This window comes from Argopecten irradians, chromosome 7, assembly GCF_041381155.1.
Source record: "Argopecten irradians isolate NY chromosome 7, Ai_NY, whole genome shotgun sequence".
NCBI lineage: Eukaryota > Metazoa > Mollusca > Bivalvia > Pectinida > Pectinidae > Argopecten > Argopecten irradians.
In genome coordinates, this window is record NC_091140.1 from 16053250 (window position 1) to 16068954 (window position 15705).

The 15705-nt window shown below is 34.3% G+C and overlaps 1 protein-coding gene across 1 annotated transcript; it reads right to left on the reverse strand.

Moving 5' to 3' along the window:
- Positions 1–4728: 4728 nt before the first annotated feature.
- On the reverse strand, positions 4729–8501 carry LOC138327676 (uncharacterized). The gene has a single exon (XM_069273965.1). The coding sequence runs from the start codon at positions 8449–8451 to the stop codon at positions 6943–6945; it is 1509 nt and encodes a 502-aa protein (XP_069130066.1). The 5' UTR covers positions 8452–8501; the 3' UTR covers positions 4729–6942.
- Positions 8502–15705: the final 7204 nt, after the last annotated feature.

The window sequence follows — 15705 nt, forward strand, 5'->3', positions numbered from 1 at the left end:
GAAAAAGCAGGATGTCTAGTTTTGATATGGTAAGGGAAGGAACTCTTATTTATCATGATCTTGTACAATGTCATGCTAATTGCATTTGTTTTTACTAAATCGGTCTATTATAAATGCCAACTTGCTTGTTAGGTCATCTGACCCGAATGGTCAGGGTACTGATATTTGGCCTGTAGTATGCTGGGATGAAGGGCTAAAAAGTTTGTTCAAATGAATGACCTTGACCTTCATTCAATGTCACATGGGTCAAATAGGCTAAAATCTTTAAAACAACATCTTGTGAATAACTATGAGGCCTAGAGACCTGATATTGGGCCCTGACATGCTGGGATGAAGGGTTATCAAATTTGGTCAAAGGAATGACCTTGATTTTCATTTAAGGCCACAGGGGTCAAAAAAGCTAAAATATTTTAAACGACCTCTTCTCAAGAATCAGAAGGCCAAGGATACTCATATTGGGCCTGCAGTATGTTGGGATAAAGTGCATCCAAGTTTGTTCAACTGAATGACCTTGAACTTCATTCAAGGGCACAGGGGTCAAATAGGCTAAAATCTTTAAGCAACTTCTTTTCAAGAACCAGAAGGCCCAGGATACTCATATTGGGCCTGTAGAATGCTGGGATGAAGGACTACTAAGTTTGTTCTAATGAATGACATTGACCTTCATTCAATGTCACATGGGTCAAAAAGGCTAAAATCTTTAAGCAACTTCTTTTCAAGAACAAGAAGGAGGCCCAGGATACTCATATTGGGCCTGCAGCATGCTGGGATAAAGGGCTACAAAGTTTGTTCAAATGAATGACCTTGACTTTCATTTAAGGTCACAGGAGTCAAATAGGCTAAAATCTTTAAAACAACATCTTGTGAATAACTATGAGGCCTAGAGACCTGATATTGGGCCCTGACATGCTGGGATGAAGGGTTATCAAATTTGGTCAAAGGAATGACCTTGATTTTCATTTAAGGTCACAGGGGTCAAAAAAGCTAAAATATTTTAAACGACTTCTTCTCAAGAATCAGAAGGCCAAGGATACTCATATTGGGCCTGCAGCATGCTGGGATAAAGAGCATCCAAGTTTGTTCAACTGAATGACCTTGAACTTCATTCAAGGGCACAGGGGTCAAATAGGCTAAAATCTTTAAGCAACTTCTTTTCAAGAACCAGAAGGCCCAGGATACTCATATTGGACCTGTAGAATGCTGGGATGAAGGACTACTTAGTTTGTTCTAATGAATGACATTGACCTTCATTCAATGTCACATGGGTCAAAAAGGCTAAAATCTTTAAACGACTTCTTACCAAGAACCAGAAAGCCCAGGACACTGATATTGGGATTGTAGCATACTGGGATGAAGGGCTACCAAATTTGTTCAAATGAATGACCTTGGCCTTCATTTAAGGTCACAGGGGTCAAATAGGCTAAAATCCATTAAACAACATCTTGTGAATAACTAAGAAGCCTAGAGACCTGATATTGGGCCCTTGACATGCTGAGATGAAGGGCTATGAAGTTTGTTCAAAGGAATGACCTAGATCTTCATTGAAGGTCACAGGGGTCAAAAAAGCTAAAATCTTTTAAACGACTTCTTCTCAAGAACCAGAAGGTCCAGGATACTCATATTGGGCCTGCAGCATACTGGGATGAAGGGCTATCAAATTTGTTCAAATGAATGACCTAGACCTAATTCAAGGTCAAAAATTACTAAAATCTTTAAATGACTATGTGGTATTGTGCCAATAGTCCATGGGCCTCTTGTTTTAATTGATTTATTGATTGATTAAATTGTAATGATATAACATAAATTTGATGACATTTTTAACTTTTTTTACACCACAGCAAAACGAATTTCGCACAAAAGTCCGTTAAACTGCTTTGATATAAACGTAAGAATATAGATAATTAAAGCTGATGATAGGCAATATGAGGAAGGTGGGTATTAAACTGGCTGCGTGAAATATCACAAATTACAGGTGATATCTGTTGGGTTAGGTATAGTAAAGAAACCATAAAATTTTAACAGTAACATAGTCTTAGTGTTTATATCATATGAAATTTGAATGCTACGGATTTTTTGAGGTATGTAAAATGAGAATTTTCATTACCAATTTCATAATTTTTTATACAAATACCGATATCAGATCCATGTATCATTTTTTGTCGGATGTTATAGTGTGATGGAATGAGCCGTCGGTTAGACGTCACCAAGGGCAAATTACTCTAGCATCATGTTCAAAGGATTTGTCGTGTGTTTTTACGGTTTTGTTATAATGATACAGAACGGTAACATATATTTCTAATTGAAAACTATGATTTGCATTTGAACAAAAGTCTTTGAATTTAATAATGATACAGTTGAGTACCATACGTTTTATTTTGATATTCAGACTGACGGTGCATAGTTATTTTGCTGAATACATCATGGTTAAGTGAACGGGTGTGTAAAATAAGAAAACTGTTCAAACTCACTTAAATTTACATGAGTATTTTTGTTCTTAAACAGTGCTTAATCTCGAAAATATACACATTACTGAAGCTTATAGATATTACGTTATTTAAAATAGGGCAACGCATACATGCGATCATCCTCGATATTCCAGGGGTTGCTTTTACTGTCGTTATATCCACCCTTGGACTATGCTATAGCAAAGCTGAAGGCTTTGTGTTAGACACCAAATGAACAGGCGGTTTAGTCATTGATGTACATCAAAAGAATCGAATAACGGAATACTGTGTTTGAGTGTGTTGCTAAGTTGGGCGTTGCTCTCCATGTAATCTTCAAAGAAAATCACTGAAGGACTTTGATTGGTCAGTTTATTTTCTCTTTTACTGCCTTCAAATTTACTATAAGATGGTTCAGGGGTAGATAAAACGACAGTGATAGTAACCCCTGGAGTATTGAGGATGATAGTCGATTGAATTTTGATGAAGCATGAAAAGATAGTAAGTAAAACATATCATGGTTTATACCATCAAATAAATGTGTTTGGTTATGACACAGGCACACACGAGGACGGAAGCGTCATTAGTATGATCAATAGTCGAGTGTGGTTGTTACCGTCCTATCGTGTTCTGCGTATCACTTGTATTATAATGTACTAAGTACTTATCATTGCAACGGAGTAAACTAAAGTTATATCCGGCTATCTGAATCACGATCACCTGCCTAATATAGATACAAATATATCAATGATAGTTCCCTATATTTTAAAGTGGCAGTTAAGTAATTTCGCCTTTCTCAATCTTATCTGATCATTCGATGTTGTTTGATTATTGTATCTTTATTGTCTATGCTAGTCTAAGCACTAGTGATCATTATGGTTTAATGTAGAAATTAAAAAACGTAATTAAGGAGTGGCTAGTTTTATATTCAAATTTGAGTCGACATCTATCAAGAAATGTTTACATAAACGTAATTAAGTTGCTAGTTTTAGTTAAAGTGAAAAGTTGACATGAATCGAATTGCGTCTCTATCTGGTCTGATCATCTCTTTCTTCAAAATGATATTCTGGTGTTAAGGATGTACTCCTCTGAGAAGTCAAAATTTTCTTGTATTTAACTTTTTTTCTCATATAGATTTTTGGAAAAAGGATTTCATACCATGAAAGAAAATGGAAGAAAAAACATATTTTCGTGTGCTCGTTTTTGAGCTATTGTCACTCAAAGATACCAAAATGACAAAATAGTGGATTTTATTGGAATTTAGCCGTTTTGACCACATACACTAGAATTTAAAGCCACAATTCCCTAATGAGGTGTTTGATATGTATGGATGTTTGTAGAATTTATTTTCAAGTAATCTTCATTAAATATATACCAGTTATGATTAATAAAAGTCATATTTTTTTTCAAAATAATAACATATGCTACCCCCTACCCCTTAATTTTGTCAAATTATTTTTGCATATCAATAGGGAAAAGGCTGTGTTCTTTCTAAATCAGGCAGAAAAATGTATCATTTCACACATTAATGTTCAATACTTTAATTAACATGAACCCAGTGAAGATTTACAGCAAAAATTAACTCGATACAGCTAAAAATGCTGACACGGTGATGATTTAAGTAAAAACAATCTAAGTAAAATATGGGAAAACGGTGGCTCTACTCAAAGGCAAAAAAGACACAATTTCAAAATGGCCGCCAAATGGGCCATTTCTTAAAATCGCTGTGTAAAAAAATCTACTAAAAATAGAAATGTAATTTTTCGACAAAATGCTACAGACCACATGCTTGAGATATTGATAAAGCGTATTTGAAGATATCATAACGTTTTTTATCTTTGTCGAAACGAGACTTTAACGGGACTAAAACCACAGAAGAATACATCCTTAAGAACATCCATTTGGGTGAGTAATGATCTGACGTAACGGCAATATTGATGGATGGTGAACCGACATGATACCAATTTTTGTGTGCGATAAAATTAGGTGACGCCAATGTTCGCCAGTATCTAAGAAGCTGAAAATGAAGATTAAATAAAATTGGTTATTTCTCATAATGATTGGTCGTTTCTTTGACACATCGTAGTCTGACACATGGCGAACACTTTGTAAACAGGACTGATATATATGTATATATATACGTAATTCATATAGGCTTATTTTATAGATGAACCAGGCATCTGTAAACAAGGTATTAATCTCACTACATGTCAATAGTTGGTATCTGTACCAGTTAATAAAATTATAACACACACACACTTATCATAAACATATACTGAGGTTTTATTTTCACTATTTTTATGGAGTAATTCACTATAATAACTACCATTACAATATAGTATGTAAACATGTTCTATTTATAGCATTGAAGATATTTTGAACAAACTTTTATTTTTTGATAACATTATGGTATTCAATTTCATTTTTTTCAATAACTTTAAAGATATTTTGAACAAACGTTCATTTCTTAATAACATTAAAGATATTATGAACAAACTTACGTTAAAGATATTATGAACAAACTTACGTTAAAGATATTATGAACAAACTTACGTTAAAGATATTATGGACACACTTACATTTAATAGTTTATCACCTCTCCTTTTTCCTGCCACCTGTAAAAGTTTATAAACATTCTTTGTAAACATCTCGATGACATTGCATTGTCGGCAGCATTACTCTATCTCTACTTACATGAAAATACTTGTAAAGGAAGAAACACTCTCAATATCACAAATCCGACTTGACGTCTGATAGTAATATGTGTTCATATGTGTTTCATGTGGACATGAAATTTGGAATGTAACGAAGTTTTGCTAGTTTTCGCCTATGGCGTACAATTTTATCAACATATGTGACAGAGATCCTCAATTCATTATTTCCCGCCAGTCTACCAAGAAAACATAAATTCAAACTTATTTCAAATAACGGAGTATTATTAATAGAAAATTTAAAAAATAGTCTGGTTAAAACTAATGAACTCGGATAATTGTATGTCGCAAGCATGTTATAAAGATATGGTGTCAAATAATGACCAATGGATGGTAAATGTTAAAGAAGAATTACAGACATCAGGGCTAGGTTACATATGGGAATCGCAATATAAAGACGAGTGCATTAAAAATTATCAAACAAAGAATTGTAGATATTTTCGTTCAAGATTGTGAATCAAATATAAGACTCTCGCAGAAAGGAAATGTTTATCAGCACCTATGTAAAAACATTTTGCTGTACAAAGATGTATGCAAACCTGAAAACATATATAGAAAATTCGACATCTCACATCAACTAGAAATTGAGACAGTATGTTATACAAATATTGAAAGAAACCAAAGATTATATACATTATGCGACTCAGGCGATATAGAAGACGAGTTCTATTTCATACCAAAATGTTCTTTTTATACAAATCTAAGAAGTAAATATCTTAAACATGTTTATATTATTACACCCAGCATGATGAAAATAGTTGAGCTTTTGCCGCCAGAAAGTATTAAAGAATTAGCGAATCTTTCGAAATTTATCATTTTTTCAACTAAAAAGGGACAGAAGCACTAATTTGATCATTCCTGCGTGCCTATGTAACTCCTCACACTAACATGATTTCTCTGTACATTTATTTATGATATGTCTATAACGCTACGTTTTGTTGCTTTTTGTATGTATGTCGTGTGCAAATGTATGAGTGAGCAAGTGTGCGTGTGTTTGTCAACATGTCATGTATATATTAAGTTTTTGTTTCGGAAACTGATGAGCTAATAAGCTCAAAGTAATGAAGAACTTGAATTTGAACTTAAAGTATGGGTCGAATTGTCGGAGAAGCTTCCCGTTACTCAGTAGCTTCAATATTGTAGTTATAAAGATATCGATAACGAAGCGCTGAAGAATATAGTCTTTACATATTACAGAGTTAGCTCCCTTGTGGATAGTTATCGATTGTTACGTCATTATTTTGTGCGCGCAATATTTACGTCGTTTTCGCCAAAAGTATGACGTTACGCTCGCAAACACCTGACGTCACAATCAATACCTACCTGCATGGACAGATAACTCTGTAATATGCAAATGAAGAATAGTAGGTTGGGTTCCTATATACGTTCTACAATGTCAGTAGAAATGAAATTAAATGCACCATTAGATATTGATGAAATATTGTCCAGAACCCTATATACAAAATATATTTATAAAAGATCAATGAAATGTTAAATTGACTTCTATACATATGTGTATATATATATGTCATAAGAATATAATCTAAAAAACATATGATATTTAGCACCGCCTTACCTGCATCTTACTAGAAGTAAAGCAATATCCTTTAGATATCAACATATCTAAATATCTATGAACTGAACTACTGAATTTACCAGAATCTATCATGTTTTATAACGTTTCACGTCTTTGTATGAACATACTGTTCAATACCGTCCAATGAAGTGAATGACTGTCTGATAGATGTCTGATGTTTCATTAGTCACCACAAAGAACTGAGACCACGTGTCTATACGAAATTGATGATTTTAATCTCATGATCTTTATGTCCGATCCAGAGAGTACTATCATCTTTTCTACTAATACTGAAAGGCACCTCTCCGTCAGAGATGTACACTGTTCTGAGGAACTGTCCTGTATTCCCGTCAATAAGAAGAACCGATCGTGTCACCTCCTCCGCTACAAGAACGTCACCAGCTCCGTCAAAGCAAACATCCCAGGGGTAGAACCTGGACTGTTGACTATCACCTGTTTGTGATTCCATACCACCAATGTACCGACATTGGAACTTCAGTTTCAGATGTTTATCCATAACAATGACCAGGGGCTGCTCTCCTGGTTTGCTACCTGTCATGTAGGTATCCAATGTTACATAGTCAGTATCGGCAACAGCGACGTCTCCTGTAGTGGTACTGTACGCCATGTGGTGGGGAAGAGCTGCCTCCTGTCTACAGACACGACCGGCTCCATCAGTCACCATCCGTCCATCCGCGGTGTACATGACTATTCCGTTGAACGCCAATCCCACCACAACCATATCTTCTCGGGTGATGACCAGTGACGACGGGACGCACGTCACATTGAACCGTTTCACTATTTCACCATCAGACGTTATCTCTCGGATACTCTTGTCATTCTTCACACAGAACCACACCCTCCCTGTTGTCGGCGAGACGGCCATTGAATGAACTTTGACTTTACACTCGATCTTCTCTGTGTTGCCCTTTTTATCAATACTGACAATATGGTCTTCATCCCAGGACGAAAGCAATGCCCTATCCCCCGAACGACATACACGGCACAGTTCGTAAGGAAATATCGCTTTAAATGTTGACACGGCGGCTGCGTTCGGAGTTGGCTGGAATACTGGATCGTCTTGGTTAATGCTCACCATACCAAGCATTCTCTCTAGAAGTCCATTTTGAATTGTTCCGGGTTTGAAGGTCGCTGTCTTCAAGGTTCCTAGATCTATCGGTACCGATGAGGAACACTTTGTGTTCCGAGTTTCCCGCGCTAATGTGATGACGTCGTCATTAGTTCCTGAAGTTATGACCTGATGACATCTGTCTTGCTGTGGCCTCACTTCTTCCTGGAGACGTTTAGTTAATTTAGTTTTGTTCCTCACGAAGATATCTTCATTCATCCTCTCCAAATCTCGACAGAATTTAACTAAAGTTTCTGTAAGCTGGTCGATTTTCTTCTTCATTCTCTCCCCCTGGATTTTAACAGCTTCAATCATTTTTTCGATGTCTTTTCTGTTTTCTTTGAAGCTTTCATCTTCTTCCTTGATGCAACTTTCCAACTTTGGAATTTCAATTTTCAATAGTTGTTCCTCGTACTTATGTATTGTATGTTTCTGTTCCTTCACATATTCCGACAGAATTCCCAAATCATGTTTGTTGTGATTGTCTACTACACAGTTCGTACAGATAAGATCATTGTTACACGTCTTACAGACATAAACAAAGCCCATACCAGGATGTTCAGAACATCCCACTACTGGAGTCTGGGCCGCCATGTTCTCTTTCTATTGTTTCCAATGAAGCATGCAAAATATACATGGAAAACTACCGTTAAGCACGACGTCTGTATATTGCGACCTATTTGACAATATCATTTTCCAGGAAACATTTGGTCCTATTAAGTCAATTTACTAATTCCGGTAGCTTTGTCAAGTGAATTGGCTGTACCTATTATGTATATTATATACGTACGTTAGCGTACACACTCTCTCCAATGTATCAGCCTTACAAACACTCTTAATTACTGTAAATGTTCATGTGTGATTAAATTCCGTATCTTTCGTGGACTTTTAGAAATCGCGAAGTTGATGGCCGCTAAAACGTTTCAATCACAAATACAGTAGAGACGTTTCTTTCCATACACACAAATATAAAATGTCTTAGAATCCAAAGTAGTCCATGTTTGTACAAAAACGGAAATAAATTTCCGCGAAGCGGTTTATGATGAGAGTACACTCAGATTTTTGTGTTATATCTCCATAACATAAAAAATCTATTCAAATTAATCCTTATAATTCAAATTACTAAAAATGATCTCTTCAATACTCAAAATTCATTCTGGGACTCTTTTGTCTATGAAATCATTACGCCGTCATCTCAGCCAATCAGAAGCAACGTCACACTCGGCGACGCCATTTTTTCCTTTATGGGCTGATAAAGTAAATTTTTAAGCCAATGAAAATGCTCGTAACAAGCAAAATTGAATTATAGTATCATAGCCACTTTTTTCTATTTTTATACAGTATTTATCCTTACCCTTAGGATTACTCTGGTTCAATCCTTTTTTCATTTTTTGAAATTCTGTAATTTCTCATAGTTCACCTTTTATTTATTGGTTTTGATTAGTTCAATTGTCGAGTTTTCGTTGTTGTTTGTTCGGCTCTTTTTGTCATAACCACTCCTGTTCTGTCATAACATATTTTCCAAGTTTTATTTTAAATTTTCTTTCTGAATTTCTGAATTTTTGTATTTATGCTTTTGGCTTGTAACATTTTGTGCATGTTCCTGTACACATTTGCTTGTTCGTTATTATTATTTGTAAGAAGTAAAAGGCTTGGTATACTTTTTACACATTCTACCATTTAAACATTAAATGATATAAAGATGAAAGGATTATCTGTATTGCCATCAATGTGCAATAATTATGCAAAAGTTAAAGGTACATTACCCAGTAATTATAGAGTGTGCGTTCCTGCACTAACTTCAGATTTCCCCTAAATGTCTATCTAATGTACATATGCATTCTCTGTAGAACACTTTGTTCGAGATCGCGATTGGTTCTTTTAGCAAAATGTGTTGTTTTTTTTTTCAAATGTAGGCTGATTTTATCAAATATTCAAATGATTTTGCATATTTTGTATAGTTTTCACGGCAACCACAATCATGGTTACTCGTAAAAGCATATGCAATTACAATAGCATTAGGGTGGGATTTATTACAAATTCATTAGGGGTATATTAAATATTTCCAATACAATATTTTTTAAGTTCTAAACACTTATTTTCTATTTCTATTGATCTGAATGCTCAAAACCAATCAAATCAATTAATTATGGATACTTTGTGTCTTCTTAAGAAATGTAGACTTTACATATATTATACTCTTTGTCGTTAACGTCCTTGTTGGTGTTTAGTGTTCATGGCAGTGACGAAAGCGTTAGGACTCCATCCCCTAAACGAGACTATACATGTATAAATTTGTTAATAATGGTCTCCCTAGCGATCACCAATAAGAAAGCAAAATGGCTAATTGTCTGTAAATAAGACTTCGTGGTTTTTTAGGGTATTATTACTATTATTAGAATTCATTAACGAAATATAAACAGTTGACTTTATAAAGATCAAAGAAGTTTTTTTTTAATAACTACATGCATTTTAAATTTTTGACTGGATTTTCCAATTTACAGTAACATAATGACCTCTAACACATACATACTGATGTATATAAGTTAGAGTTGTTGTTTTATACCATATAGATGTATGTAGATTTGTCGCATTGCACCAAAACCAGCACCGGAACACAAAGACGGAAATGTTCCGTATATTAGTTAAGTGATCCTATACCCGGTTATCTTCCACGTAAAAATCGTTGAACAATCGCAGGGAAGTTCTATTTGTTGTATAAAATAATGGTTTCCTGAAATTTCTCAGGACTTTCAATAGAATGTTTAAGTCACTCAAGAGAGGATTATGAAATTACAATGTATTTTAAGAAAGACCAACCCAACCGTCTAAATTTGAGAAAGCATGTATTTTTAAATTTAATTAACTTATAATATATTCAAAGGCTTCGGCTGCAATCTCATTGGCCGGCTGTTTATTACTAGTAGTTCGAAAGGATTTTTTGTTGACCAAGATAAGCTTTTTATTTCATAAATTCATACTGATGAATGAGTGGATGTTAAGCAAATAGTAAATGGTTGTGTAACTTAATTAGAATCCTAAAATACACCTTTTCTTTTTTATTTATTGCAGGTATTGTTTATGTGAATTTACGAGTGTTACGTTCAATGTAGTTTACTTATCCCGTTGAATAAATATGTCATGCTAAACTTTTCGTGATTCAAATGTATAAAAGTTAAATGTATGTAAACGAAAATTGTAAGTTAAGCTATAGACATGTCGTTTGCTACGGGAATCGACACCAAACACATTTCCACATAACGACATATATAGATTTCTACCGACTGCTGAAAACTGCTTCCCTGTCTTTCATGCTTAATCTTTGGAATTATACGTTATAATTACAATTTTATAGAACTTATGGACTGAAGCGATGTGACTATTTTATCTGGTGCTTATATTAAGATGTCTCGACATATTACCACAAGCCCTCCAACTCTGGGTACTGAGTTCGAATCAATTTCCAGGTATTGACAGCTGGTCGTAGGTTTTTCTCCAGGTACTCCGGCTTTCCACCACCAACAAACCTGACACGTCCTTACATGACCCTGGCTGTTAATAGGACGTTAAACTAATAAAACCTTAACCTAAACTCTTATATTAACTTGAAATGAATGTAGGTTTTATATTTTACTGATAAGCAATCGTGACGTAATAGTTCTTAATATTTTAAACTTGAGAAAGGTGTAATAATGTTAAACTATGATGTTAAAAGGCTGCGAAAGACATATTTATGCCATTATTTCAGGTCATGAAAGCAAAATGGCTGGCACATGCGTGACTGAAATTGGTATATGTACACAATGAACCCAGTAGACGACGAATTGTATAATTTCAATTGAAACGGAAACGTTACACTGGTAATTGTTGTGTTTCATTCTAAAATCTATTTCTTCACTTTCAGATAAAAATATTTTGATTAAAATTTAGATTAACATTCCACAATAAAATGAATAATCTTGTCCAATTTATCTCAAAATGCACTGACAATATACACAGGTTGATGTAAATAACTCTTTACTTTCTTGCAGTGAAATAATCCTATTGTGCCTATCGCTAATTAATTATATCTGTTATTCAAACAAATCTGGCTGACAGCAGTTAAGTCCAATTCAAAGTCTTTTGGTTCGACATAACTGTTACCAATTAATTCATTCCGGAATGTTAGCTGTAACAATAATCTTTACAAATTTCGAGTCAGGAACATGCGTCAGCCGGCTAGAATGCATTTTATTTGTGATTTATCTAATCTAGCCTTTACATCCTACAAATCCTATTTTCTTTGTTGATTACAGCTAACTGTCAAACTGGTTATGGAATTACACAATTCCTACTCTTACAGAATTTGAGAATTATTTTCTGAACATAGTAATATTTGAAATAAGATTTAACTTTCAATTTATTGACCATATTTAGCTAGAATAAATTTCAACTAAAAATACGGCGTGATACTTTGTTCTGTATGTTTTCGCTTTTGTATTTAACCACTTCATATTTTCAATACACAAAACCTACACATCTCAATAAAAATGTAAAAACTTAGACCATTTTACCAGTTTGTTTGTTTGGTGACATAGTTGCATTGACAACTTGTCTAATATGGGTGGATTTTTCGCGGAAGTAATCACTCGATTCTTAGAACCGTATACCTGTCTCCTGAACGCCATCACATCACAGTATGTAGCCTGTGCAGCAAGTCGCCCATATGTAAGTATTGTGCTTTAGAACAACATTTCTGTTAACAATTCGGTATTACAGGAAATCTGTTTGATCGAGTGGAAACAACTAAGATAAAAGTACAGACCGATATGATATTGTTTTGATATTATATTGATATATACTTATTCAAAATGTAAAACCATGACTGAATACTGAAAAAGGAAATCCCCTTCTTAATCATTTATTATTTAAACTCCTATATTTATAATCACTTGTGTTCTTATTTAATTTAAAATTGACAATATCCTGTGCAATTTTGAATGTTTGACAAGGATAGCAAAAATTTAACTTTATTTAGCAAATTTCTATTTTTAGTGAAACGTAGCTTACACCTACCCGGGTATTTTAAGCATCGGACTTTTTGAGATTCATTTACACGTAGCTCCTTGAAAATTGACATGATACAACATGTGAACAATACTAATTGTTTAAGATGATATATTTTGTATCGTACTATTTTAGGTCGACTTTCAACCAACCTGAATTTCGCTTTATCATAAAGGCTTCTAAATAGTTCCTTTATAGTTTTTTTTTATATTTCTGTGGCTGATATACTGCCTTCAGTAATGCAATAAATGTCTTAAAAATACTGCCACTGTTAATAAACTTTATTTCGCGAGCGACAAAGTAAATTCGCGAATTAGTATAAAGATTACTTATACATGTATCATAGGGATTTTAATAAGTTGTTCAAATCAACGACATTAATCTTCGCTTTGAATCATTAATGGCAAAAATTAGAAGCAACGAAAGCTGGTTTACAGTATGTAACTGATGACTCTTTCATATGTATAAATGAAGGATGGGGATACTCGTATTCAACCCAATGGTCATACAATGTAGTAAAACGCGAGGCTTGAGGGTTTTACATCATTTGTGACCCTCGGATAGAATGAAAGAATAATGTTATCTCATACCTAGAAATTTTATTGCAATTTTACAACTATGATATCCCGCCATTTTGAAAAATGTTTGAAGAAAAACTACAAATGCAAGTCAAGTTACCATAAAAGGTATTTTCGACAAAAATTCCGTTGTTTGCATATTTATAGAAAAACCTAATTTCAAGAGAAGACATGTTGAAATTTTACCGAGAAAATAATAATTTTACTAACGGTTTGACGTATGGTTGGCCATGTAATACAACCTCAAGCGACATGAGGGTATTGCATGAGTCCACTCAGTATAGGTATGAGAGAAAATGTTATTTTCACGTTTCGTTTTCAAGTTTTGATACATTCTTGCGATCTGAAAGAATGCTTGTAAAAGGTCTTCAGATAATTTTCCATCCCCTTTTTTACTTGTAAACAACTTTTTTTCCATGTTTAGGCTATATGTATACGCAATAGTGATAGTAACCACTGAATATCAAGGATGACAGTTTACAAGGGTTTGTTTTCAAACTGCATAAAATTGTAGAATAAATTCTTAATTGAAAACAAAATAACAGTGTTTGCCCACAATCTGGTTTGAAGTTGTTATGTCCCGTACTTTGAAGAAACTACTTAATTATCTTAATCAATCTTATCAAACAAATATTGCAAATTATCTAAAAATATATTGTATCTAAAAGTTTAAGCATGGCTTCTTCCGGAAAACATTTGGTGGCGGTGGCTTTGACTTCGGGACCACATATTCTGGGTACGCCTTCTCAATTCGCCATCAGTATCGAAGGGACCAACTGGCTATATCACTACAAACTTTGATAGCCGGGTGTGCCGGGTTATCAACAATGAAGACGTCCACATGTGTTCTGTTCACTCCTAAAGGAGATTTCCACTCTTTCGGATTTGATGCCGAAGATAAGTATTTTGATCTGTCTCTAAACGAGCAACAAAATGGATGGTAATTCTTTCGACGATTTCAAATGAAGCTTTATGAAAACAAGGTATGAGTATTTACCTTTTTTTGTATCGAAATAAATTCTTGATTTACAACTTATACGAAATACTAAAATAAAATGGGCAAATGTGACGTCATAAGTCATATCCATTACCGGAAGGTAGAGCTAATCTACGGTAACATTACCTTACTGTACAACTAAGCTGCGTATATATACATTCATTTCATTTGGAATATGAGCACATAGAATAGTGACGTAGCAACATAAATTGGGTGATAGATTCCATCAATAAACACCCCCACATCACAACCTCTTCCACGAATAGCGTTCCAAACACTTACTCAATTGCAAGTAATTTGAAGGAAATAATAAACCTTCACATCGAACGCAATTGTTATTGCTTCTTCTTTTATAATCCAAAGATAAAACAGTCTTGTAATATGTTGTATAGAAAGTCTGTCTTTATCTGAATTTAGTTTTAAGCCGCACGTTCACCCTAACAGATGACCAAGGCCAGACCATGCAGGCACTTAAAGTGTTTTCGGCTTGTATCAAATACTTGAGAGATCAGATGATGACATCCTGTACAAAACAGCTAACAGGCATTAAACCGTCAGAGTTCCTCTGGGTCCTCACTGTCCCGGCGATCTGGTCAGACGCCTCAAAATAGTTCATGAGAGAGGCTGCTGAGGAGGTATGACATTTAATAATAAGTTGGGTTTTTTTCAATTAAGAAAACATTGAAAGAATCAAAGAATTTCTTCTTTTTTTAATGCTTTAGCTGCTTCCGAAACATATCTCAGTCGATTTGTTCAATGTATAAAGTACTTATATAGTCTAATCTAACTTTATATCTAGAACTTGATGTATTAAGATTAAAAGGAAAGAGACCTACATCCAGTTTTTGCAATCTGATTTTCAAGTATTTTGTTGAATAGGACTAATAAACTTTCAGGTTACATCAGAAACTTTAGTATCGTTATAAGACCCATCTACCTTTCACCATTTTAAACAAACACTTTGTCAATGGTTCGGTGGTGTTTAATTTAATTCCAGGCTGGTATAACAGAAGAACATCTGGGGATCGCCCTAGAACCTGAAGCCGCTTCTCTTAACTGCAGACACATTCTTTTGGAAGTAAAAGGAGGTGGCGTGAAGACCTTTACTGCTGGGGCGAAATACCTGGTACTCGACGCAGGAGGTACATTCTATGCATTTATCATTCTAATTTTCCTGTGCTTTCTTCCTTTTTGTCGTACATACACCTTATATATATTTGGTAATAC

Excerpts from the sequence above, each read along its gene's own strand:
- LOC138327676 (XM_069273965.1), bottom strand. The coding sequence starts at position 8,451 with ATGGCGGCCCAGACTCCAGTAGTGGGATGTTCTGAACATCCTGGTATG.